The 26,517-nt window shown below is 56.5% G+C and overlaps 2 protein-coding genes across 2 annotated transcripts in view; one reads left to right on the plus strand and one right to left on the minus strand.

The window, feature by feature from the left end:
• The window catches only part of LOC138922078 (cuticle collagen 34-like), a 222,831-nt gene that overhangs the window by 62,486 nt on the left and 133,828 nt on the right, over positions 1-26,517 (minus strand). The window lies entirely within an intron of this gene.
• On the plus strand, positions 13,545-23,542 carry LOC138922050 (ral guanine nucleotide dissociation stimulator-like). The gene is made up of 14 exons (XM_070258887.1): positions 13,545-13,743; positions 14,182-14,298; positions 15,163-15,353; positions 16,806-16,918; positions 17,052-17,413; positions 18,196-18,411; positions 18,771-18,874; positions 19,352-19,418; positions 20,950-21,003; positions 21,422-21,496; positions 22,061-22,093; positions 22,459-22,580; positions 22,787-22,890; positions 23,216-23,542. Exons 1-14 carry the CDS (start codon positions 13,609-13,611, stop codon positions 23,371-23,373), a joined length of 1,851 nt encoding a protein of 616 aa, XP_070114988.1. The 5' UTR covers positions 13,545-13,608; the 3' UTR covers positions 23,374-23,542.

Raw genomic sequence — 26,517 nt, forward strand, 5'->3', positions numbered from 1 at the left:
AGGGTTGGAAGTTCGAGGAAATTCAGATATTGTCATTCACTAGCATTCAACCTTTCCCAGTCTCCTGTTGGCCGTAGAACCAGACCCAAGCGCCTCATTGTCGGCCTATGTGGTGGGCAGCCTCCACCAAGGCTCCCAGCGCTCCCTCCCTCCTGCTGTGCACATCCTTGTGGAACCACTACATCCTGAGTAACTGGTTTCTGAGCAATAGAATACAGCCCAGCTGATGGAATGTCACATCCAAGTTTTAATTACAAAAACTCTGTCACTTCCCTCTTGCTTGCTTTCCTGAGTTCCCTCCCTTTATCTCCCCCTCTGTTTCCATCTCTTGCGCTCTCTCTCTGACACATTTCTGGAAATGAGATAGCAAGTGGCGATGATTTCAGTTGCCCTATGTAGAGGCCAAGGGAGGCGAGATCTGAGGGAGCGCCCAGCCAACAGTCACATGGAGACTCAGACTCTCAGTCCCAATGACTCCTGACACCACCCGTGTGAGTGACTTGGGAGCAAATCCTCCCCTAGTCTAGCCTCAGTTGAGACTGAAGGTCCTGCTTCACGGAGACCTGGAGGCAGAGGCTCCCAGCTAAGCCGTGCCCAATGCCTAGACCACGGAAACCGGGAGAAGTTCAATATTCGTACTTCAGAGGTGCAACTTTTGGGAGCAGTGTTGTGAGAGAGAAACCCAAATGAACGCAGACTACCGGGTTCCCCGGTCTGGCCCCATTAACCGCCGCCCCTGCCGCAGCTCCTGTTGCTTCTCAGGCTCCCTCCAGCCGCCTGGGCAGCTTTCTGACCTCCTCTGCTCACGCTCACTTCTGCCCCAGAGTCTCAGCACCAACAGCGCCTTTCCCCCGACTCCCTGTTCCCGGACCTACGCAGGCGTGGCTCAGTCTTGTCCTTCTGGTCACAGCCTAGGTCACTTCAGTGAGGCCTTTCAGAATCTCCCAGGCACAGTCTCTGCCACCACACATCTCACATCTGGAAGCGTCTTCAATTGTTTCCTCCTTCTTGCTCCCATTTGGATAAAGTGAGCCCAGGACGAGGGGCTGTCTGCTTTGGCTGAAGGAGACGTAATTCCTTCTGGTTACCCCGGGCACACGGCTGTCTCCTCCAGGCTGAGTTTTTCCCACCACCAGTCCGTCGGGAAGGCGCACTAGCCTTCCCTCTCTCCCGTGGGGCTGGTGTCCCAGGAACACGGTGAGCCGTCCTCTCTCCCTGTCATGCAGCACCAGCCCCTCACCCCACGGCCAGAGAACTAGCACCCGGTCTGAGACTCCACCACATCCTGAATTCAGTTACTGCTGAGACCCTCCCATCCATTTGGGGATTCCCTGGTACCTCCTGAGGGCGTCTTTCCCTGAGACCCCACTCCCAGCCTGCCCTTGCTTATTCCAGTAACAATGGCCTTTCCTCAGAGCCCCCCCAGTCTGGAGAAGAAAGGTGTTGAAAGGTTCTCTGTGTTAATTTTCAGGGCCGGGGGAAATTGGTAGAAGTAATTTGGGTGTTTCTGTGCAATAGTTCCCAGGAAGAAGATTCAGCCCTAAAAAGAAATGAACTTCTGACACATGGTACAACGTGGATGAACCTTGCAAACCTTACGCTCAGTGAAATAAACGCAACCCAGAAAGACACCTATGATACGGTTCCCCTTACATGACGTGCCGAGCACAGGCAAATTCATCGAGATGGAAGGAAGAATAGAAGTTCACAGGGGCTGGAGCTGAGGGTCATGGGGAGGCAGTGTTTAATGGGGACAGAGTTTCTGTTTGAGATGATGAAAAGAAGTCTTGGAAATGAACACGGTGATGGTTGCGCAGTATTGTGAATGCATTTGATGCCACTGAATTGTCCACGGAAAAATGGTTCAAATGGCCAAGTCTAGGTTATGCATACTTTGCCACAATCAAAAGGCACTTAAAAATGCAGCGGGGGGTCAAGATGCAGGTTCTGGGGCCCTCAAGTCAGCATATGGGCCAGGTAGGTGTCCAGGGTCTGAGATCTTGGACCCTGGTGAGGCTCTGGAGTGGTCCTGATTGATGCTAGTTTACAAGCTCAAAGTAACAGGATTGGAGCAATTTCACCGATTGGGGGATAAGAAAGGAAACAACTGCATTCAGTCCCATCCAACGTGGAAGAGACCTTTTTCTTAATGGGAAGCAAATGTCAGTCCTTCAAGGAAGTCACTTCTCAACGTCTCTACCCCTCCCCAACCCCACCCGCTACTCCCAGAAAGACGCCGCAGTGCAGAGCTCGGGTACCGTGGTTGTGGCCTCATCCGTGAGTCATGTTTGGGGTCAGATCCCCTGTTTTCCTTCCCCAGCCGTGTGACCCTGGGCATGTCACTCAACATGACTGAACCTCCATTTCTTCAACCGTAAAATGGGGAGAATCATCCTGGTAGGGAAATTATGAAGGTCACAAGACTTTCTCAGAGGAGGTAGCACATGGCAGAGGCATTATGCTGAGAGCCGCGCCCCACAGGTCACACGTTTTCTGATTCTGTTGATACGACCTTCTCAAAACAACAGCATTATAAAGATGGAGAACAGATGAGTGAAGGCCAGGGGCTGGCCGGGCAGATGTGACTATGAAAGAGCAGCACGAGGGAGGGCTTGTGGGGATGGGACAGTTCTGTGTGTGGATTGCAGTGGTGGTGGCGCAAATCTGCATGTGTCATAAAATGGCATAGAACCGCGCGCGCGCGCATACACGCACACGCGCACACACACACACACACCGCCCAGTGAGCTCATGTCAAACTAGCGACATCAGAAGTCTGCGGTCTGTGGGTTTAACACTGTCAATTCATGTCCTGGTCGTGACACTGTACTAGAGTCCCGCAAGATGTTAACCCCCGGCAGAAGCTGGTGGAAGGGTCCAAGGCACTCTGTACTATTTTTGTTGCAACTTCATGTGCTTTCATATTTATTCAAAGGGAAAAGTTAACAGTGAAAGACACAACAGGACACAGCCTGGCACGTAGTAAGTGGCAAACAACACGGTTCTCGGTGACAATTCTTTGCGATTGTAATTGCACGTTCATTTCCAGTCTCTCTCCATACACAGTGACCTTGGTGAGGGACGGACACACCTCACTAACGTCGTCTGCCCTCTGCCCAGCACAGAGCACGCGCCCACTCAATATTTGTCCACTAAATCCCCCGTGGTCCCTGCGCCAGGTGTTCTTACGTCCACGTTCACGGACCCTCCACGACAACCTTAGGCAGTGTTATTCTTCGTGCTGGGCAGGTGAGGAAACTGAGGCACAGAGAGGGAAAGTAAATTGTTCCAGGTCAACACACTGGACCGACGAGGAGGTGCCATGCCCTGCTCTGGAGGAGAGCAGAGGCTGTCCATGGCAGCTCCAGGGTCCCTCACGGCGGCTCCTCTCTGCGACTGCCAGGTCCTAACTTTGAGGCCAAATAGCTTGACTTCCTAGAGGGAGCTGGAGAGAGAAGTCACCTACCTGTGGCGCTGGGGGGGGGGGGTCGGTGGCACCAGTGGGTTCTGTGGGAGGAGCATGGAGGTCACAGCAGCTGAGGAGAAATGGTCTGGAGTGAGACCGGGGACTCCGAGGGGGGGCATGGAGGCCACCGCGTGCATCTTTCCTATCCAGCCTGAGCCACTGATTGCGGGTCCTCTGGCTTCTTCTCCCGTGGGTGCCCTGGGATGAGGAGATCAGTCGCTCTCCCTAAGGGGCCTGCAGCACACGGTCATCAGAGCCCTGAGGACTCACCGCGGGGAGTGAGGGCTGAGGTCCGATGTGTAACCTGCTGTGAGAAAAGGAGACAGAATTGGCATGCAAGAGGGGCACGAATGTCCAAAATACAGCCCGAGGACCAGCAGCCCCACCCACAACTGACACTTCCAGTCTACACGGTTCCACATTAGGATTTAGGAGCAACTATCTCTTATTCCTAAAAGGCTGACAAATCAAAGATCCAGTCCCTGTTTTCATGAGTTTGCAATTTATGTGTGAGATCAATGCACTAACCTTGCTCGAACATGGGTTTGCAAATTGTGCTCTTCAGGTTCCAGAGGTATTTAGAGGTGCTGGCAGGGAGAGAGAGGAATAGCCAGACTCTTGAATGCCCATTGGCTTCAGAGGGATACTCTCTTTCATCTGACTGGAGAAAGGCTTCTGTGCCTCAGGCAAGGGGGCGAATCACAGCCCCAGAGTGCAGAGCTGCAAAGGGAAGAGAAGGATTCACAAAGTGCAGGGCCTTGGGGTCCCTGAGCCTTGAGGGAGGTTGCTCAGCTGGAAGACTAGACACACAGGATGGCTCCTGAGGAACACTGGAGAGTGCACATCCTCCTGGGGCCCATCCTTAGCTTCAGTATGGGGTTACTAAATAGATGCTCCCCAACGACGTAGAGGCTGTCGCTGTCCAGGATGAAGGAGCCCAGCTGAGTGCCCCCACAGGTCTCATGTCTCAGCTTCCGTGACAGCCCCTCTTTTTCCAGCTTAAGGCCCACAGTGTCAGGATGGTGAGTGAGGACAGTATCATCTCCGCCGGCTGTTGCAGTTTTCTCAGGCCTGGAGCTGGAGGGACACAGGCATGGGGAGGTGGGGACTCCAGGCAGGGGCGCTGAAACGCCTCCCTGAGGGAGGGGACAGAGACAGCAGGAAGACTGACGGGCAGCTTGGAACAGCCTTGGTGCTGGGGGAGGGTTGTAAGTGAATAGGACAGCCAAGGTCCCTGAACACAGAGGACGTAGCACCTCCAAATGTTGGTGTCGGTGCTCAACTCTGAAAGGACGTTCATGATACGGCAACGCACACCCTAACAACAAAGCATGCGGCAGCGAGCGGAGGAGGACTCTGGGCACAGGACCAGGTGAAGCAAGGCAACATCAAGTTGCTTAAATTGCAGCTCTGCCACTCACTTTCTGCATGCCTCTGGGTAAGTCTCCCAACCCCTCTGGCTCCTTTTCTTCATCTGTCCAGTGAGGTGAGAGTTCAGACCTCACAGCACTTAGCACTAGTAACTGTTCGATGAAAAGCGGCCATTTTCCTTAGGTATTAATAGGGCCCGCATTCTTGGTGTCAATGGACCTGGCAGGGAGAGAGACTGAGCCTTTTGAAGGCAACACTTAGGGCAAGCAGCCGTCCTGGGATGGAGGCGGCGATTGGGCTGTGTGGGATCTCAGAGCCAGAAACATCTCAGGGCCAGTGGAAAGGGAAGACACGCTGCATCACGGCTGCAGGACAATGGCGAGGACCTTTGGAGCTGGGTCGTTTCATCCTCAGACAAACGGGTTCACGACTGGGAGGTTCACACGAGGGCTGAGGCCACCCAAGTGCTCCTGCGGGGGTTCCCACGTTGAAACAATAGATAATGCTTCTAAAAGATTGATCAACATGCTCTTGTCCTGAGAAGAGTCGGGAGAGGCTCAGTAGCTGTGCACTGTTTCCTCATGAGATGCCTCTGTCCTTCGTAGTCCTTTTGGGGTTGCTTAACACTTGTCGTTTCAGCAGGTGCCCTTGCCCTGGAGGGAAGAGATAGCAGGGCTGCTGAGCGTTGGGCTAGAGTTTCAGTCTAGGGGGCCGGCCCCGTGGCCAAGTGGCTGAGTTTATGTGGTTTGCTTTAGTGGCCCAGGGTTTCACCCGTTTGGATCCTGGGTGCGGACCTGGCACCACTCATCAGGCCACGCTGAGGCCGTGTCTCACATAGTGCAACTAGAAGGATCTGCAACTAGAATAGACAGCTATGTACTGGGAGGCACTGGGGAGAAGAAGAAGAGGAGGAAAGAAAACAACGTTTAGCAAAAGAATTTCAGTCTTGTCTCTCCTGTGTGTGAGGACCTCCACATTCCCAATCTTTGTTCCTCATAGCTGTCTCATTTCATCTTTTCTCTCGGTTTCTTTCTGTCGTTAACCACTTCAGACACTTGTCTGTTCTACTAATGTCCTAACCTCTATCAGGCCTTTATCCTGCCTCTTCCTGCAGAGCAGCTATGCCTGGCACCTCACTGCCGTTCAAATCTCAGCTCAACCATCAGCTGCTCTGAAAGACCTTGCCAGACCACCTTCTATGAAGTAGCACTTCTGAATACACACCTGGCCCTCAGGTTTTCTCTTCCCATATCACCCTGAGTATTTCTTTCATGGAATTTACTATCATTTGCTGTATTCAGTCTTTATGCATTTGTCACCTTGGCGCCGAGTACCTAGTTGACACTCGCTTTATGCTGCTTGCTGGAATGAATGCATGAATGTAGCAATGTCTGTACGTGTCCACATTTGTGGGTTCTATTTGAACAGACAGAAAATCTTTCTGGATCTTAGTCATGACTTTGACTCTAGCCCTGTCTCCTCATCTGGCCCCAATGTGGATCTGAGAGCCCCTGAGTTTCCAGGAACCTGATATAGAGGCTTGATTGATGCCGTGGAACCTGTCGTACCCCAGCTCTGAAGATTCATTTTTAAAATTGAGTCCATGGGGGCTGGCCCGGTGGCGTAGCAGTTAAGTGTGCACACTCTGCTTCAGCGGTCTGTGGTTCCGGTGAACTGGCCCACTCAGCTCCCAGGCGTGGACCTATGTACCACTTCTCAAGCCACGCTTTGGCAGGCATCCCACGTATAAAATAGAGGAAGATCAGCACAGATGTGAGCTCAGGGCAAATCTTCCTCAGCACACAAGGAGGATTGGCAGTGCATGTTAGCTCAGGGTTAATCTTCCTCAAAAAAAAGAAGAAAAAAGTCAAGTCTATGAGTCTTTTTCATGCTTGTGTCCTGACCCAGGCTGGGCCTCCCCATCCCTTAATCCTGCCATGTGAGTCTGGAGTCATGGGATATAAACTGGAGTCCTGAAATTTGAATTCCGCCTTCAGGAATTCTTTGTTTCGTGAGTCAAGACCCTGCACATTTTCTACATGCTGTAGACATGATGCACACTCTCCACTTCCTCACCGCTCCGTCCTGACCAGCTCAACCATTTGTGTAACATGCCTAGTTCCAGCAGAATGTTAAATATGTGACATGTGCTACAGACCAAGTTATGTCTGCGCGCCCCCAGAAGGATTCCTGAGCAGTAGAGCACAGTGGTCACATGGTTTTTGGGGGGTCTGACAGGCCTGTGTTCCGATCCTAGTTCCCTGCTTCAAGACTGTGTGTCCCTGACCAGTTGCTAAACATCTCTGTGCCTCGGCCACCTCATCGGTCAATCGGAAGGGCTCAGTTTGCTTTTCTGCAGAACCAATTTAGCCCACATTCTGCTGGATAGTGATTTGTTCTGAATGCTGCTGGGAAGTTCTCCTGCCGGGGCTGGCTCAGCTGATCTCAGCTGAGGCTCACTGATGTGCCTGCGGTCGGCCGCTGGCTGGCGGACCTCGGGTCTCCCGCACATTCTCTCATCCCCCAGTGGGCACCTTGGGCTCATTGAGCTGCTCCGAGTTCCAGGAGCAGCAAGAAATGGCAAGCCCTAGTGTACACGTGCTTCCCAAGCCTCTGCTTCCGTCACATTCACTAACGTCCATTAGCCAAGGCCTGTCATGTGGCCGAGCCCAGATTCAAGAGATGGGGAAGTAGACTCTGCTTCTCACTGGGGAGAGGAATTTGTGTGAGGATGAAAATGAAAAGTGCTTAGCAAAGGTCCCGACATGTAGACAACAAGCGGTAAAGGACTCGCACCCTTTCTTACACCCAACTGTGAGAAGGACCCCAGCACGTGGGAACCCCCGCAGGAGCACTTGGGTGGCCTCAGCCCTCGTGTGAACCTCCCAGTCGTGAACCCGTTTGTCTGAGGATGAAACGACCCAGCTCCAAAGGTCCTCGCCATTGTCCTGCAGCCGTGATGCAGCGTGTCTTCCCTTTCCACTGGCCCTGAGATGTTTCTGGCTCTGAGATCCCACACAGCCCAATCGCCGCCTCCATCCCAGGACGGCTGCTTGCCCTAAGTGTTGCCTTCAAAAGGCTCAGTCTCTCTCCCTGCCAGGTCCATTGACACCAAGAATGCGGGCCCTATTAATACCTAAGGAAAATGGCCGCTTTTCATCGAACAGTTACTAGTGCTAAGTGCTGTGAGGTCTGAACTCTCACCTCACTGGACAGATGAAGAAAAGGAGCCAGAGGGGTTGGGAGACTTACCCAGAGGCATGCAGAAAGTGAGTGGCAGAGCTGCAATTTAAGCAACTTGATGTTGCCTTGCTTCACCTGGTCCTGTGCCCAGAGTCCTCCTCCGCTCGCTGCCGCATGCTTTGTTGTTAGGGTGTGCGTTGCCGTATCATGAACGTCCTTTCAGAGTTGAGCACCGACACCAACATTTGGAGGTGCTACGTCCTCTGTGTTCAGGGACCTTGGCTGTCCTATTCACTTACAACCCTCCCCCAGCACCAAGGCTGTTCCAAGCTGCCCGTCAGTCTTCCTGCTGTCTCTGTCCCCTCCCTCAGGGAGGCGTTTCAGCGCCCCTGCCTGGAGTCCCCACCTCCCCATGCCTGTGTCCCTCCAGCTCCAGGCCTGAGAAAACTGCAACAGCCGGCGGAGATGATACTGTCCTCACTCACCATCCTGACACTGTGGGCCTTAAGCTGGAAAAAGAGGGGCTGTCACGGAAGCTGAGACATGAGACCTGTGGAGGCACTCAGCTGGGCTCCTTCATCCTGGACAGCGACAGCCTCTACGTCGTTGGGGAGCATCTATTTAGTAACCCCATACTGAAGCTAAGGATGGGCCCCAGGAGGATGTGCACTCTCCAGTGTTCCTCAGGAGCCATCCTGTGTGTCTAGTCTTCCAGCTGAGCAACCTCCCTCAAGGCTCAGGGACCCCAAGGCCCTGCACTTTGTGAATCCTTCTCTTCCCTTTGCAGCTCTGCACTCTGGGGCTGTGATTCGTCCCCTTGCCTGAGGCACAGAAGCCTTTCTCCAGTCAGATGAAAGAGAGTATCCCTCTGAAGCCAATGGGCATTCAAGAGTCTGGCTATTCCTCTCTCTCCCTGCCAGCACCTCTAAATACCTCTGGAACCTGAAGAGCACAATTTGCAAACCCATGTTCGAGCAAGGTTAGCGCATTGATCTCACACATAAATTGCAAACTCATGAAAACAGGGACTGGATCTTTGATTTGTCAGCCTTTTAGGAATAAGAGATAGTTGCTCCTAAATCCTAATGTGGAACCGTGTAGACTGGAAGTGTCAGTTGTGGGTGGGGCTGGTGGTCCTCGGGCTGTATTTTGGACATTCGTGCCCCTCTTGCATGCCAATTCTGTCTCCTTTTCTCACAGCAGGTTACACATCGGACCTCAGCCCTCACTCCCCGCGGTGAGTCCTCAGGGCTCTGATGACCGTGTGCTGCAGGCCCCTTAGGGAGAGCGACTGATCTCCTCATCCCAGGGCACCCACGGGAGAAGAAGCCAGAGGACCCGCAATCAGTGGCTCAGGCTGGATAGGAAAGATGCACGCGGTGGCCTCCATGCCCCCCCTCGGAGTCCCCGGTCTCACTCCAGACCATTTCTCCTCAGCTGCTGCGACCTCCATGCTCCTCCCACAGAACCCACTGGTGCCACCGACCCCCCCCCCCCAGCGCCACAGGTAGGTGACTTCTCTCTCCAGCTCCCTCTAGGAAGTCAAGCTATTTGGCCTCAAAGTTAGGACCTGGCAGTCGCAGAGAGGAGCCGCCGTGAGGGACCCTGGAGCTGCCATGGACAGCCTCTGCTCTCCTCCAGAGCAGGGCATGGCACCTCCTCGTCGGTCCAGTGTGTTGACCTGGAACAATTTACTTTCCCTCTCTGTGCCTCAGTTTCCTCACCTGCCCAGCACGAAGAATAACACTGCCTAAGGTTGTCGTGGAGGGTCCGTGAACGTGGACGTAAGAACACCTGGCGCAGGGACCACGGGGGATTTAGTGGACAAATATTGAGTGGGCGCGTGCTCTGTGCTGGGCAGAGGGCAGACGACGTTAGTGAGGTGTGTCCGTCCCTCACCAAGGTCACTGTGTATGGAGAGAGACTGGAAATGAACGTGCAATTACAATCGCAAAGAATTGTCACCGAGAACCGTGTTGTTTGCCACTTACTACGTGCCAGGCTGTGTCCTGTTGTGTCTTTCACTGTTAACTTTTCCCTTTGAATAAATATGAAAGCACATGAAGTTGCAACAAAAATAGTACAGAGTGCCTTGGACCCTTCCACCAGCTTCCGCCGGGGGTTAACATCTTGCGGGACTCTAGTACAGTGTCACGACCAGGACATGAATTGGCAGTGTTAAACCCACAGACCGCAGACTTCTGATGTCGCTAGTTTGACGTGAGCTCACTGGGGGGTGTGTGTGTGTGTGCGTGTGCGTGTATGCGCGCGCGCGCGGTTCAATGCCATTTTATGACACATGCAGATTTGCGCCACCACCACTGCAATCCACACACAGAACTGTCCCATCCCCACAAGCCCTCCCTCGTGCTGCTCTTTCGTAGTCACATCTGCCCGGCCAGCCCCTGGCCTTCACTCATCTGTTCTCCATCTTTATAATGCTGTTGTTTTGAGAAGGTCGTATCAACAGAATCAGAAAACGTGTGACCTGTGGGGCGCGGCTCTCAGCATAATGCCTCTGCCATGTGCTACCTCCTCTGAGAAAGTCTTGTGACCTTCATAATTTCCCTACCAGGATGATTCTCCCCATTTTACGGTTGAAGAAATGGAGGTTCAGTCATGTTGAGTGACATGCCCAGGGTCACATGGCTGGGGAAGGAAAACAGGGGATCTGACCCCAAACATGACTCACGGATGAGGCCACAACCACGGTACCCGAGCTCTGCACTGCGGCGTCTTTCTGGGAGTAGCGGGTGGGGTTGGGGAGGGGTAGAGACGTTGAGAAGTGACTTCCTTGAAGGACTGACATTTGCTTCCCATTAAGAAAAAGGTCTCTTCCACGTTGGATGGGACTGAATGCAGTTGTTTCCTTTCTTATCCCCCAATCGGTGAAATTGCTCCAATCTTGTTACTTTGAACTTGTAAACTAGCATCAATCAGGACCACTCCAGAGCCTCACCAGGGTCCAAGATCTCAGACCCTGGACACCTACCTGGCCCATATGCTGACTTGAGGGCCCCAGAACCTGCATCTTGACCCCCCGCTGCATTTTTAAGTGCCTTTTGATTGTGGCAAAGTATGCATAACCTAGACTTGGCCATTTGAACCATTTTTCCGTGGACAATTCAGTGGCATCAAATGCATTCACAATACTGCGCAACCATCACCGTGTTCATTTCCAAGACTTCTTTTCATCATCTCAAACAGAAACTCTGTCCCCATTAAACACTGCCTCCCCATGACCCTCAGCTCCAGCCCCTGTGAACTTCTATTCTTCCTTCCATCTCGATGAATTTGCCTGTGCTCGGCACGTCATGTAAGGGGAACCGTATCATAGGTGTCTTTCTGGGTTGCGTTTATTTCACTGAGCGTAAGGTTTGCAAGGTTCATCCACGTTGTACCATGTGTCAGAAGTTCATTTCTTTTTAGGGCTGAATCTTCTTCCTGGGAACTATTGCACAGAAACACCCAAATTACTTCTACCAATTTCCCCCGGCCCTGAAAATTAACACAGAGAACCTTTCAACACATTTCTTCTCCAGACTGGGGGGGCTCTGAGGAAAGGCCATTGTTACTGGAATAAGCAAGGGCAGGCTGGGAGTGGGGTCTCAGGGAAAGACGCCCTCAGGAGGTACCAGGGAATCCCCAAATGGATGGGAGGGTCTCAGCAGTAACTGAATTCAGGATGTGGTGGAGTCTCAGACCGGGTGCTAGTTCTCTGGCCGTGGGGTGAGGGGCTGGTGCTGCATGACAGGGAGAGAGGACGGCTCACCGTGTTCCTGGGACACCAGCCCCACGGGAGAGAGGGAAGGCTAGTGCGCCTTCCCGACGGACTGGTGGTGGGAAAAACTCAGCCTGGAGGAGACAGCCGTGTGCCCGGGGTAACCAGAAGGAATTACGTCTCCTTCAGCCAAAGCAGACAGCCCCTCGTCCTGGGCTCACTTTATCCAAATGGGAGCAAGAAGGAGGAAACAATTGAAGACGCTTCCAGATGTGAGATGTGTGGTGGCAGAGACTGTGCCTGGGAGATTCTGAAAGGCCTCACTGAAGTGACCTAGGCTGTGACCAGAAGGACAAGACTGAGCCACGCCTGCGTAGGTCCGGGAACAGGGAGTCGGGGGAAAGGCGCTGTTGGTGCTGAGACTCTGGGGCAGAAGTGAGCGTGAGCAGAGGAGGTCAGAAAGCTGCCCAGGCGGCTGGAGGGAGCCTGAGAAGCAACAGGAGCTGCGGCAGGGGCGGCGGTTAATGGGGCCAGACCAGGGAACCCGGTAGTCTGCGTTCATTTGGGTTTCTCTCTCACAACACTGCTCCCAAAAGTTGCACCTCTGAAGTACGAATATTGAACTTCTCCCGGTTTCCGTGGTCTAGGCATTGGGCACGGCTTAGCTGGGAGCCTCTGCCTCCAGGTCTCCGTGAAGCAGGACCTTCAGTCTCAACTGAGGCTAGACTAGGGGAGGATTTGCTCCCAAGTCACTCACACGGGTGGTGTCAGGAGTCATTGGGACTGAGAGTCTGAGTCTCCATGTGACTGTTGGCTGGGCGCTCCCTCAGATCTCGCCTCCCTTGGCCTCTACATAGGGCAACTGAAATCATCGCCACTTGCTATCTCATTTCCAGAAATGTGTCAGAGAGAGAGCGCAAGAGATGGAAACAGAGGGGGAGATAAAGGGAGGGAACTCAGGAAAGCAAGCAAGAGGGAAGTGACAGAGTTTTTGTAATTAAAACTTGGATGTGACATTCCATCAGCTGGGCTGTATTCTATTGCTCAGAAACCAGTTACTCAGGATGTAGTGGTTCCACAAGGATGTGCACAGCAGGAGGGAGGGAGCGCTGGGAGCCTTGGTGGAGGCTGCCCACCACATAGGCCGACAATGAGGCGCTTGGGTCTGGTTCTACGGCCAACAGGAGACTGGGAAAGGTTGAATGCTAGTGAATGACAATATCTGAATTTCCTCGAACTTCCAACCCTTGAAGGTGCAGACCTGACAAGGAGCCCCCAAGGGGCAGTGACTTTTCCCAAATCACACGGCTGGAATCCAGGCCTGTTTGGAGAGGTATTCCCGACTGCATCCACCCCTTCTTGTAATTCTTCCACCTCTAAGTTCGGGGACCAGACCCAGGCGGCACCACCTCCCAGATATGGGAGGCGTTATCACATGTCCACCCGAAGACGTCCCTGGGAATGTGTTTCTAGCGCCATCCCATCGTGCAGGTTGGGAGACTGGGGAGGCCCTGAGAGGCACAGTGGCTTTTCCAGGACACAGAACTGCTAGGAAAAAGGAGATCCGAACTGGGCGCTCTCTCTTCAAAGCTGGGGCGCTGGTTCCGATCCCAAGGAGCTGTGGGGAGGGCTGTGATGGAACTTTCTGTACAGCTCGGGAGATGACACGGGCAAGGAGGGTGAGCGGTCAACAGCCCCGAGGGGGCTTTGGGTGGGTCTGATGGAGGGAAGGGCCCCCCATCCTGGAACCTTGGAGACATGACCTCACTTCCTTGGCGACCGACCCCAACAGAGCTTAGAACTCTGGTCACCAGGCAGCCATTTTGTACACATAGCCCATTTGACCAGAGACACTCGACACAGGAGGATGTGTTCGTGTATCCCCTCTTTGCGAGGCTCTGGCGCACAGAGAGCCAACAATGACAGTCTTCTCCAGCGCTGTCGACATTGGCTGAGACCGCACCTCCAAGACCTCAGGCCATTCGGAAGAAGGAACCCTCAGGTAACACAAGGCAGCCCAGGGCGGGCCACTCCGGGTCAGGCCACAAGTGTGATCCCACCCTCCCATGCGGGCAGCCCCACACCCCTTGACCCTTATTGTGTGTGTGTGTTGGCGGGCATGGAGTGACGGAAGGCAGGGATGAGCGTGGAGCTACCCTGGACGGGAGCAGACGGTTAGGGCTTGGAAGCCTGGCGGTATGTCGTGTTCATATCCCAGGTGGTGGCTGGCAGGATGGAAGGTGAGTGCTGGGAGCCAAGCTGCCCTACCCGTAGGTGAATCCCAAGCCCGTGAGGTGTCATCTCATTCGCTCCCTGTCTGGAGGTCTATGCGGATGCCCCTCTGTCTGTGCTCGGTGTGCGGGAGAGTTTTCCCCCTGTGGGCAAGTGCAGGCAGGCCCCTGCTACCTGCCGCCGCGGCCACCGGACGCTGTCTTTGCAGAGCTCCACCCAGGAGATGGTCCAGGAGCTGGCGCATGGGTCCTACGGCTCCATCTCCCTGGACAGGGGGCAAGTGCAGCAGACCACCGACCTTGCCCGGGGCTGGACTGAGGGGAGAGTGAGTGACACCCGGGGCCCTGAGATCACCGGGGTGTGTCCACAATCCAGAGTCAAATCTGGAGCCCTCCCCTGGACCCGCCCAGGGCTTTCCCACTGGAGTGTCCCAAGGGCCCAGTCCCAAAGGAATCTGGACTTCCACGCCTCCTCACCAGCTACCTAGGAGGGTGGGAAGTCGCTCTTTCCTAACCCCAGGCGGAGTAGACAAAACACTGATGTTTGCGCTTCACACTCGGCCAGGGGCATCTTTGAAATCTGCCATTTTCTGAATCTGAAACCTCTGTAACGAGGGTCTCAAACCTCCCTTTCGTGTAAAAGAAAGAAAAACCAGCGTCCTTTCTTGTAGTCAGCCAGATCCTCACAGCGTCTGTCTGCCCGTGCACTGTCTCCCGACTGGGGAGGGCTGAGGTTCCCACCAGACATTTCCCTTCATGTCAGGAGCACATGAAGCCTCAGGTGGGGGAGCGGGGGAGTCCTGCAGCCCTGGCTTAGGGCGGTTCTCAGTTCCGACCCACAGGACCCTGAGCAGCCACTTGGCAGCCCGAAGCTTCCGTCCTCTCATCTCTAGAATGGGGATGTTTGTGTTGGATTCGCTGGTCAGTGCTCTTAATGCACGCTTTGGTGCGGGGCGGTCTGTCCTTGCCAAGCCAGCCAAGTGTCCTGAGGAACTCATCGTATAATCCTCCCCCCGCCCAAACTCAAATTGGACTTTTCAAGCCTGGAAACCGGTTGGCTGTGGGCAATCCTGTCCCTCCTCTGCACACATCCCTGAGGGGCTCACAGTTCCTGGGGGACCTCCAGACCTTGACTTCCTGGAGGTTCACGCTGGTGCTGGTGACTCTGTGTCCTTCCTCATCTCACCCAGCGCGGAGAGTCACTCGGGCAGCGGAATGAGGCCTGCAGGATGCGGGCCCTCCAGGCAGGCCTGCTGGAGAGGCTGCCGCCGTCCATAGGACCAGCCTTGGCGCCTCGAAACATGGCCAACGTCACCACCATCGTGTTTGACTGCGCGGCTGTCCTCACCTCCCACGGGGTCCTGGACCACCTACTTGCTACGTGAGTGCCCAGCCCCTCCTCAGCACAGTGGTGACTCTGCCCACTGCCAGCTGTGTGTCTTGGAAACGGCCCTCCATCTCTCTGAGCTTCGATTGCTCCTCTGCAAAGTGGAGTGGGAGAGGATAAACTTCATCGGGTTCTGGTGGGCACGAATGGGATGAGCCACGGCAGGTGCTTCCCTGGGGCCTGGCTCTACAGAAGGGGCTGAGAGACGTGCCGTGGTTGTTCCTGGTTATTCTTTCCCTCTCCCCGATGAAGAGCAGTCTGCTCCCCCATCGCTGGGATGGGGCCTTTCTGAGTTTGCAAAGGCACACGGAAAGCACTCTGGCAGGGAGTGTGGGATTCCATCCAGCTGGTCGTGGGGCGGGTCCTTGGAGTAGCCAAGGAGGGGTCTCCGGGGCCGCAGAGGGGCCCCAGGCCCACTCAGCTACCGGGGATGCTTCTGGTTGGAGTTCATTCGAGAACACTGTATATTAAGCACCTGTGACATGCGGGAGCTTTAGAGACACTTGGCACAACGCAGTGAATGAAGCAGACACAGCCCCTGGACCCCCGCAGCAGCCTGAGACTCAGATAGTCACACACCATATCATCCACAGATCCTGTCCCCCGCCTGTCCCAGGGGATGCCCTCCTATGCTCCTTTACGACTGGAGGCCTCTTCCCACGTTCTCATGCGTGATGGACCCCAGCGCCAACTAAAGACCTGAGTGTTCTTTGAGTGCCAGACGAGGGCCTCCTGTCTCCACAGAACAGGGCTGGGGGAGAACAAGAGGACAGAGGACTGTGGCTGGGGCGGGCCCGGCACAACTCTGATCTCACTCATCTTTTGATTCCTCTGGGAGGGCTGAGGTCTGATGGCTTCTACTGCAAGGGGATAGGAGTGAAAGAGAGCTGTGGGTGGGGTCCCAGAGCCCCTGGGAACCAGAGGGGAGGCTGGCTTGAGCTGTTCCCTGGCGACCCATCCCCACCACAGTCCCGTCTCCCTCCGCTTCCCCTTCTCCATATCCACCCCTTCTGACCACCACCAGCAGGCCCAGAAGAGAAGGGGTGTTAGCGAGCCGCTCACACATCGGCCTCAGTCCTCAGTCCACTTGCACAAGGGCGTGGAGGGCTGGGCTGGACTGTGTCCAGCCTCTTTGCGAGAAGAGTGGCAGTGGGAAGAAGAGACTCACACAAACCCCGTGTTCCACCTGCTGGATGAGCAGGCCTGCCACTGCCAGGATGGCCACACAGGAGTCAGCGCCGGGGTGGGACTCCCCCCTGGTGGAAAGGGGCAGGCACAGGGCCCAGACCCAAAGCAGGGTGCCTTGGGAGGACAGTGTGGAAGCGACGGCCAGGCCTCTGGCTCTGTGGCCCAACTGCTTCCGCCCAGTACCGCGTCTTCTATGGTGGGAACCTGGCTGGACCCAATGCAGGATTTCTGGGAGCCCACGCCCTTTCCCTCTTTCAGGATGCGGCTGGCCTCTCTGCGTGTCATCTGGCCTGGGTCGCACCTGGGAGGCCCTGCCTACCTTCCCCAGGTCCAGCTGCAACATCTGGGGCCCAGGAGGGCAGAGCTGGAAGGTGAGGGCACAGCAGTCTGGGAAGACTGTCTGCGGTGGGGTTCACGGGCTGGGGCTCCCTTCAAGACAGCGGAGTCTCTCCTGTCTTGTAAAGTCGGGTACGTAGGTGAAACTTTCTCTTTCTCCTGCTGCAGCGCCAGTTCCAGAGCTCCTGCCGGCTCTAGAGCCAGAGCAAGGGCCAGCTCCGGGGCCAGAGGCAGCTCCAGCTGTAGTTCCACCGTCCGCGCCGGAGCTGGAGGCGGCCTCACCACCAGCAGCCTCACCTCCAGCAGCCTCACCTCCATCGGCCTCTCCAGGGCCGGAGCGAGCGCCATCAGCTTCAGCCCCAGTGCCAGCTTCTGAGCTGGAGCAAGATGCGCCATTGACTTTTGGACGATCTCTGCCTCCAGCTGCCGAAGTCACCGCAGAAGCGAGCGCCGAGCTGAGAGAGGAGAGGCCTAAGCTGCTGGACTTCCCTCCGAAGCTGGTGGCCGAGCAGCTGACCCGGATGGATGCGGTGAGCAGCGGGGCTCTTGGGCTAGGTGGGGCCCGCCTTGGTGGGCCATCAGCTGCCCCAGACCTCCTGTTCCCTCAGCCGCAATCCAACGATGTGGGTGCAAGTCACAGCTCCCCCACTTACCCACCGGGTGACCTGGGCCACCTTCTGGCCCCCAAGTCCTTGCTGTCCCCACATGGACAGTAGAGAGCACACCAAGGGCGGGCACCTGCTGGGCAGAGTGGCTGTGCGGATGGATGAGGTCGAACAGAGAGGAAGCGGGGCAGAGAATAGCCCTCTGGTGGGGGAGGGAAGCTCACTGGAGTGCTGCCAAGTCCTGGGTCACTCACCCATCGGCCCAGGAGACCTCAACAGCCTCCGTACTTATTAGACACCTAGTGCGTCCTTACCTACATGGAAGACAGGCAAACAAAGCCCATGGTTGTTGCTGCCTCGGGGGAACGTGCAGCTGAAAGGGGAGTGGGACCAGGGGGTGATGAGAACGGGTGGAAGATGCCCCTTGAGATGGGCAGGTGTGAGCCGTGTTCTGGTGCTTGGGGGAAGCAAGACTGGGCTGCGAGCCAATGGGACTTCTCTTCCCCGCCCCTATTGGGTCCTCGGTCATCCTGCGCTGGGCGGCCTCAGCGGACACAGACAAAACCCAGAGACTCCCAGAAGCTTCAGGCCACCTCCTCAGGTTCCTGAGCTGCAGCTGACCAGTGCCTCCTGCCTGGGGCTGCGGGGGCCTGCAGACTCTGAGCTCGGGTGTGGCAGGGTCAGGTGACAGTCCCCATCCTCCCCAGGAGCTGTTCAAGAAGGTGGAGCCCCGCCACTGCCTGGGTTTTGTGTGGTGCCAGCGGCCCAATGGGAGCAAGGAGTACCTGGCTCCCACGGTTCGGGCCACTATCAACCAGTTTCTTCACGTGTCCGGCTGCGTCATCACGACGTGCCTTGGGGACCTCAGCATGACGGCCCAGGACAGGGCCAGAGTCGTCGAGCTGTGGATTCAGGTGGCCAAGGTCAGTAGTGGCAGGGCCCAGGGAGCCCCTCCCTGGAGTCAGGGGGACTGCCCCTTCTCCTCTCGCAGCTTTCAGCCTTGAAGTCGGTGGTCTGGGCCTCGGCAAAGTCCTAGGCCCCTTGCTGCCAAGGGCCTGCTGACCTTGAGTGCTGGTCCCAGTGGTGGGAAGCTCCCTTCCCGCCCTGGGTTGAGCTAAAATCTTCCTGCCCGCGAGCGTTACTCATCAGCTCCCAGGTGTGCCCTCCCTCGCTTCCCTGGGCATCTGCCTCATCCAGGACAGCAGAAGCCCACGAGGGGACACAAGCCAGAGGAAGCAGGGCTCCAGCCCGCCGTCGCAGCTCATTCCCTTCCCTTCCTCAGGAGTGCCGAGTCCTTGGAAATTATGCGTCCCTGCGTGCCATCGTGTCTGCTCTGCAGAGCCCCTCCATCAGCCGTCTGCAAAAGACATGGGGACGAGTTGCCAGGTGGGTAGGCCGTGCTCCATCCAAGCACCACCAGGGCGGACCAGACATCCCCCGTGCGACTGCCATGGACCCCTCATTCAGCTAGGACCATCTGGGAGGCAGCGGACCCTAGGGATGGGGACTGGCCTCCTTGCTCGGGTCTCTGAGACTCTCTGAGACCCTAGGCAGTGGCTCCCCCCTTGTCACATCCTGGATTGAGCCACACTGGAGATTTCCAAGGGTGTACTTCGCAGCAACGGAGCCCTCATCGGCAACCAACGGTGTTAGAAACAATGTGCTCAGTCGGAGTGGGAATGGAGGCCCCAGGTGACCGCAGGAGAGCCTCCACCCGAGTCCCACGGTGACCTCAGAGCTCCGAAGAACCCGGGGAAAACCCTCGTCCAGGCCCCAGGCCCTTTGAACCTTCCGGGTTCTCAGCCAAAGGCATGTCGCCTTCAACCGCCCCGGGTTTTCTTTCCTCCTTTCCTCTCCCCTCAGGAAGAGCTCTCGAAAGTTGAAGAGGTTCGTCAAAGACCAGTGGGTGAGCAGGAGGCAGCTGGTGAAGGTAAGACGGAGGCTGCACATCTGGAAGGAGGGGGAGCGAGAGGGGAGGGGACCCGGCAGGATGAGCTTTGGTTCTCCTGTCACGTGAAGTTGGTCAGGAAAAGATGGACAGGAAGAGGGATGTGCTAGCTCCATGGGCAGGTGGGGGCAGTTTGGGACAGGAGGCCAGGGGCATGGGATAGAATGGTGCGGGCTGGACTGTTCCAGGAGGCTGAGGACCTGGCAGAAGGTGCCGGTGTCTGGCTTCCATGCTGCTCCATCAGCTGCCCTGCATCTTCCTCCTGGCCACTGGCTGGAGCGAGTGGGCGGGCTTCCTTTCTTCCGAAGTCAGCCCAGTCTGTGCTCAGGAAGCCAGGGCCCCACTGCTCCTTCTGTCTTCACTGTGCCTCGCAAGAAGGGCACCCTGCCTGCCTGAGGGATGGGCACTGCCGGATCCCACGGGCCGGGGGCACTCAGGGGCTTCCCAGCCTTGGGACGGACACTGGACCTGGGACAGATCTGTGTCCCCTCGGTGACTCCCCACTCTGGCCCCTAAAGTGGGCGCTGCAGACAGTCCCAGTGGGATGCTCACCCAGGTCCTTGTTGGCGATGACATGTGCCCCGGAGGGCAAGGGCAAGTGCCCAGGGAACTGATGGCTTCTTCAGGGATCCTTCCCGCCCAGACGTCAGAAGTTTCCTCGTAAAACAGAAAGGAAATGCCACCCCGCAGTGCCCTGGTCGCCCCCTCCCCTGCTAGTCAGACGTGGCATTCGGGGTCCCCATCCTGAGCGGATGAAGAAAGAATTCTGTGCAGGGGAACTCCCTGAGGGGATCCTAGGGAGCTGAGGGCTTTAGCAAGGCCTTGGCCTCGGCCTGGGATCAGAGACTCCTGGGCGTTGGGGCTGGCAGAAGCCACTTGACCAGGCCTCCTGAGACACCTCATCTCCCTCCATCCGTGGCTCGGCCCAGCTGGGGGCCCGAACACAGCCTGAGAGTCCCGAGGACAGCACTGTGGTCAGCGGCTGGGCAGAGGGTGGTGTGAAGGCAGAGGAGACAGGGGCCTGTGGCTGGGAGGGGGAGCAGCCTCTCCTCTGGGGCCCCCTGAGCAAGTCCCTGCCCCTGTGTGGGCCTTGGTCTCCTCATCTGGGAGCCAGAGGGAGATGAGCCGTGGTGCAGGCCTCACAGTGGGTGCCGAGGCTCAAGGGTGGGGAGGAATGTGGGGAGCTTGGACCTGGCTCCAGAGGCAGGCTTGAGCGGAGAGCAGTGATGACGGTCAGATGACGCTTGGGCCTCAGGAGACTGTGGGAGGCAGACAGAGTTCGTCAAACCTTCCAGACGAGGTAACAGGTTCAGGGAGGCCTGGGCGGGCCCAAGGTCACACAGGAGTGAGTGTTGGAGCTGGGATGGCTCTGGAATCAGAGCACCCTGGAGGCGGGAGCCGCAGGGGCACCAGGTGACTGGGGCCACATGTCCAGGGTCCCCGATCTGGGAGGGGTCTGGGAGGACACTTGGAGGGGAGCGTCGGCTCACTGGCCCTGTCAACACCCTGGCAGGAGGCGACCTCTATGTTGACCAGCCTGGAGACGGGCCCCACAGGTGCCCAGAAGGTAAGGGTGCCTGTGGAGGAGGGGCCCAGGAGTCGCAGGAGAGGGGACTCCCCTTCCTAGCCGGAGGTCTCTACCAGCAGAGAGGGAGCCTTTCTCCTCCAGCCCTGCTCCTGGTGCCACAGACCTGAAATGCCTGCATTGGAAGTGACCAGGAGGAGGCCTGGAACGGATGGGCGCACAACGGATTTGGGACAGGGAGGGGCGGGGACCACGTACCCTGGGTTTTGCCAGAGCCGGCTGCTGGGAGGTGCCTGGAGGAGTTTGGGGTTCCTGGAGGAGAGAAGAGGAGGAAATTGGGGGGAGGCCGCCTAGGTGGGTAGCTTGGGCTGGGCAGGAGGCTGGGGTGAGGAGTGGAGGAGAGGTCTTTGACGGCTCCTGAGAGCGGGATCTCATCACCGTCTCCACCCCGCTGGCACAGGGGCTCATCCCCTTCCTTGGCACATTCCTCAATTACCTACTGCTGCTGGACACCAACATGGAGGATTACCTGGAGGTGAGTGAGCCTGGAGGTGGAGCTGGGGATCAGGATTCGGAGATTTGGGAGGAGAGACTTGCACTGAGGCCTGAGCTCACAACCCTTGGCAGAGTCCTCTCGTGAGGGCCTCACAGCCACCCCGGGAGCTGGGTGTCATGGCCATCTTAGTGATGAGTGAATATAGGATCCAGGTGAGCCGCCAGTCCAGGCTGCCTGACTGCGGAGCTGCTGGAGGGTGTGTCTGAGCTGGACTCAGCCTCTCCCTCAGGCCCCGCCCCTGCAGGGAGTGAAGCCTGGCCCCTCCAAGGCAGGAAGCACACGAGTGGCTGAGCATCCCTTCCTGCCTGAGGCCTCAGTCTGTCTGTCTGTCAGAGAGGGCTGTCTTAGAATGTCCCTGAGCCATAGCCCCGTGGCCTCCTTGCTCTGGAGCTCAGAGTCTTGCCCGGGACCCATTCCCGTTTCTGGTAGCGCCTGCTCCCTGGTCGACCCTGCTGGTAGTGCAACCTGAGAAAGGGTGGAGACGGGGGCTAGCTATGGGCTAAGGGGGCTGTTGCTCATGGGCTTTGGCTCTCTGCCTTCCAGGGAAATGAGATCAATTTTGAGAAAAGGAGTGAGGTGAGCAGCTGTGGCCTCCCCGTGCGGAGGGTGGGGCTGTGGCAATCAGAGACTCCTCCGGGGAAGACCTTCTCTGGCCCGATGCCTTGGGCCTTGCTTTCCTTGGGAGAGTTCGGCACCCAGAGCTGGGAAAGCCGTCCCATTGGTGCGTGGGGGAAGGGGCTGGCACCAAGGACACCTTCCTGCAGGAGGAGCTATTTCAAGCCAACTGTGAGAACGAGCAAGTCCTGCACGGAATTGGAGGGAAGGAGGGTTCCCATGTGGGCCAAGACCCCAGACCAGCTCCTTGACCCTCTTCTCACCTGTCTGAGTCCCCAGCACGGTCCCCCACCCAGGCCCCGTCTGCATCATGTCCTTTCTCCCAGGAATTCAAAGTCACCGAGCAGATCTTCCTGCTCCAGGAGGCAGTCCATCTTTACCACATTGAGGCTGAGGAGCGATTTGGGGCCTGGTTCGAGGCCATGGAGCCCCTCAGCGAGGATGAGAGGTGAGGCGGGGCAGGAGTTGGTGAGGGCAAGGCGGACTCTCTCTGATGGCCAGCTCCAGGGAGCCCGTGCCCGTGGCTTCCGGGTCAGTCCCGGGGCTTGTCGCATGGTCACCCGTGGGGCCCTGGGACTCCAACTGCTGGCCCTCTCTGGGAGGGTCACCTGAGGTGTGGCTCCCGGTAGCTGAAAAGTCCCCTCTGTCCTTTAGCTACAGCCTGTCCTGCCACCTGGAGCCCCCACAGGAGAGGGCCGGCAAGATGCGCCGGTTTTTCCTGCCCAAGAAGAACCGCGCGTCTCTCAGCTCAGGGCTCGGTGAGTGTCCAGACAGGCAGGGACTGAAGCCAGGGGCTCCGGAAAGCTTCGGGCTAAGCACGGGCCTAGGGAGATGGACAGCCGGCACGGGGATCCCAGCTCCACTGCTGACCAGGCCTGTGAGGGACAATTCCCTTGACCTTTGTGGGACTCAGCTTCCTCTTCTGTGAAATGGGTGAAGCGAAATGCCAGCTCCCATGTCAGGGACAATGGGGTAGTGTTGACTGAACACTCAGGACAAGGTTTGGAGCAGAATGCAGTGGGGCTGAGGTGTTGGGCTGGGATACTGGTGTGACCCCCCCAATCATCAGTGTCTTCTCTTCAGTCACCAGACCCCTGACGCAGAACCCAGCAACAGTGGCAGATCCCGGTCCTTCCAACAGCTCGAGTGCAGCCTGCTCTTCAGCGGCGGGGACGCGGCTGGGAAACACGCGGGGCCCCAGGCCGGCTCCTCCCATGCTGATGGGGAGAAGAACATTCTAAGCCTTTTCCTGGGAGCCCTGGAGCCCAAGAAGGAGGGGACGACCCCACCCCACAGGCCTGGCAGCTCCACCCCAGCGCCTGTTTACCACTTGGGAAGGGGCCGTATTTCTTTCGTGTTAGTAGTTAGTGCCAGTTTTGAATTTGATGTTAAAATCCTGTTTCTGTTCCAGCCTGCGAGTCACGGTCTGGTTCTTTCCCCTCCTGTGCTCGTGTCAAGGAGACACAGACTCTCGCGTTCCTCCTGGAATGAAGAAATCTTGCAGGGTCTCGGCTTATTGTATGTGAGAGAAGGGAGAAGGGCCAGGCCCCTCCCTGGATACTGAGGGACACCTCCGCGCCCCCCCTTACTCAGAGGACGGCTTCATTTCAGTGTGGTTCACGTGGGCCAGGAGCAGAGACAGCACCCAGAGCTCCTGGCATTTAGAGGGTGGAGGTACTTTCACAGGCAGAGCAACAACCACTGGAATGCGGGTGTCTTTAAAATGGCACGGGCCAGCACCACGACCTGCCCCAGGACAGTGGCTGCTTTTCCACCCCTTTGGAGGAGAGGCCACGTTTTCGGCTTCTCTTGTGGAGGTTCCTCTTCACCAGATGTTAGGAACTTGTCGTTTTCTAATGAGGCTCTGGACAGCAGCAGCTCTAAGTGCAGAGAACGATGTAAAAGCTCAAAACGTGCATGTGGAGGGTCAAGGCCGGAGAAGGTCATGTGCAGATGGACTAAGGGCAGGCAGGACCCTCCCTCCCCCGGCCCCTCTGGGGGCTCCATGTTCACCCTTCACCTGGATTGGAATCCTCTGGGATCCTGGTCCACGGCTCCGAATTCCTTTCCCTGCAAGTTTGGTATCCAGGGGGACAGATCTGTGATGCAGCTTTGAAGGCTACATCTGGGCATCCTTCCCGACGCATCACTGCTCCTTGTCCACCAGGATTTCCTGCCTCCGTGCACTTCCTTCTGCAATTCTTGGAAGGGCAGAAATTCCCTCGAATGCCTCGGCCTCTCTGTCCCGTACCTCGTGGCCACTCCTCCCTGGCAGGGTCTGACGGATCACGGGTGGAGTCTGCTTTGCAAACATTAGATACCCTAATCCTGGCCAAAGAATGACCTATACTCTCCCTCGCTGCCCAGGGTGACATCTGGGCCCCTGTGGTTCTGAGGTGTGTGGTCTCAGGCAATCACCTGTTCACACACTCAGGCATGTTGTTTCTGACTCATCCTAACGGGGCAGGAGGACCTGAGCCTATAAACCATGCAGCCCCTCGGAGGGCTGTGTTCTCTTGCCCAGCCTTATGCTCCGTTTATGGTGTGGGTGTGAACCTTTCCCGTTGGAAGCTTTCAGAGATGAGTCGTGAGAGGAGGGTGGTTGAGGGGTCCAGCAGGGAACGCAAGCAAACGGATGACGGGTAAACACAGCCTGACAAAATTAAAACACTTAAATGGTTCCAGTCTGGTGGTGAGCAGACACTGCTCCGAGCTCACTCCAAGAACCCACCCGGTGACCAGGAGCTAGAGGGTTACCACCTGGCATTTTGAACGCCCCCCCCCCCACCCCACCCCGGGAAAGACCCTGTAAGACTAGGACCACAGGAAGTGCTTGGCCCTTCTGAGTTCTCCCCTCCTTTCTGATGGCTGCAAGTGTCACCCAGACACACAGCAGCGTGAACCCTGCCAGGGAGGCCTCCTCAGTACGGCCAGCAGCTGAGGAGAAATGCTGGTTCCCAGCAGCCCAGGCCCTTCTTGGTATGGCACAGCCATCCAGGAAGGTGACTTTCTAAATGGAAGCCGGAGCCGGCTGTACCTTCCCGCCACAGAGAAAGAGAAGTGCCAAGTCCCAAGGCTAGTCCAGGCCCAGGAGGAAGACACCGTGTCCAAGGGGTTTCCCTCACAGGGCCGTGAGGCTCCTGAGAGCCGACCCTTTGGTTGCAGCGCTTTGTTTGTCATGAGCCTACCAGACGGCAGAGGACAATAACTCGCTGCCTCTTTGGGCTTCCAATGGCCAAAAATGAACTGATCGCCAGCAAAAAGAGGCCCACATGTGCAGCACCTGTATCTCATCAGTCTTTATGTTACTTTGATATAAATTTTAGAGAGAGAGCTATATATATATGTTCACTCACACACAAATATATCATGCACTCTAACTTATTCCAAACAGAATCAAGAAATAATACTCATACTCCTCAAATGCACGGTTTTGCAGCTGGTTCCCTCTCGGTAGCTGGTGTTTATAAGCACCTTCTTCCAGGACCCATTTCATCTTCCCTTCGCCCTCCACAAACCCCGCGGCTGGTCATGGTGCTCTGCCTGGTTAGGGGACCATAACCTGCCTTCCTGAAGGGTCTGGGTCATGGCAGTCCTACCTGGATTGGATTCTGCTCATTCCCTGGGGACTTCAAGCCCAGGACGTGCTAGCCCACAAAACGCGGTCAGGAATCTCCTGAAGTCCACACGTGGGCTTCCTCCTCTCCAGGCTGAGGAGCAGAGGGAAGCCCGAGTCCCAGAGGAACACGAGGGCTCCAGACAGTGTCTGCTTTGCATGTCAAGATGGAGAAAACTCAGGGGAAACTCTGAGGGTGAAGCAAGGCAGTCCGTTGTCATCATTCTCTGCACTGAATCCACCCAGACGGTTCCAGCAGAGGCTCCACAACAAGCAGCCCCAAGCACCCAGGCGGGAGGCCGGCTGCGCTGTCCTGCCTGGGCTTGCCCAGTACATGCATGGTCTACATATTTTGCAAATGACCACAGCTGAAGATGCCCAAGGGCTAAGATTCACCCTGAGCTAACATCCATTGCCAATCTTCCTCGGTTTTTTTTTTTTTTTTCGCTTGAGGAAGACTAGCCTTGGGCTAAGATCTGTGCCCATCTTCCTCTATTTAACACGTGGGATGTCTGCCACAGCATGGCCCGATAAGCGGTGTGAATGTCCACAACCGTGACCCGAACGTGCCAATGCCGGGCCTCCAAAGTGGAGTGGGCCAGTTTAAGCCCTGCGCCACCCTAGGTTATTTTAACACATCACTCTCAGAAACTGATAAATCTGTCACGTGAAGGTAAGCAATTCTAAAGAGGATTTCCATAATACTGCAAGCTCCATCCCTCCAATAGACAATCAAGTCCTAACAAGCAGCGGTTTATTGTCACGTTGC

Source organism: Equus caballus, unplaced genomic scaffold (assembly GCF_041296265.1).
Source record: "Equus caballus isolate H_3958 breed thoroughbred unplaced genomic scaffold, TB-T2T haplotype2-0000448, whole genome shotgun sequence".
NCBI classification, from domain to species: domain Eukaryota; kingdom Metazoa; phylum Chordata; class Mammalia; order Perissodactyla; family Equidae; genus Equus; species Equus caballus.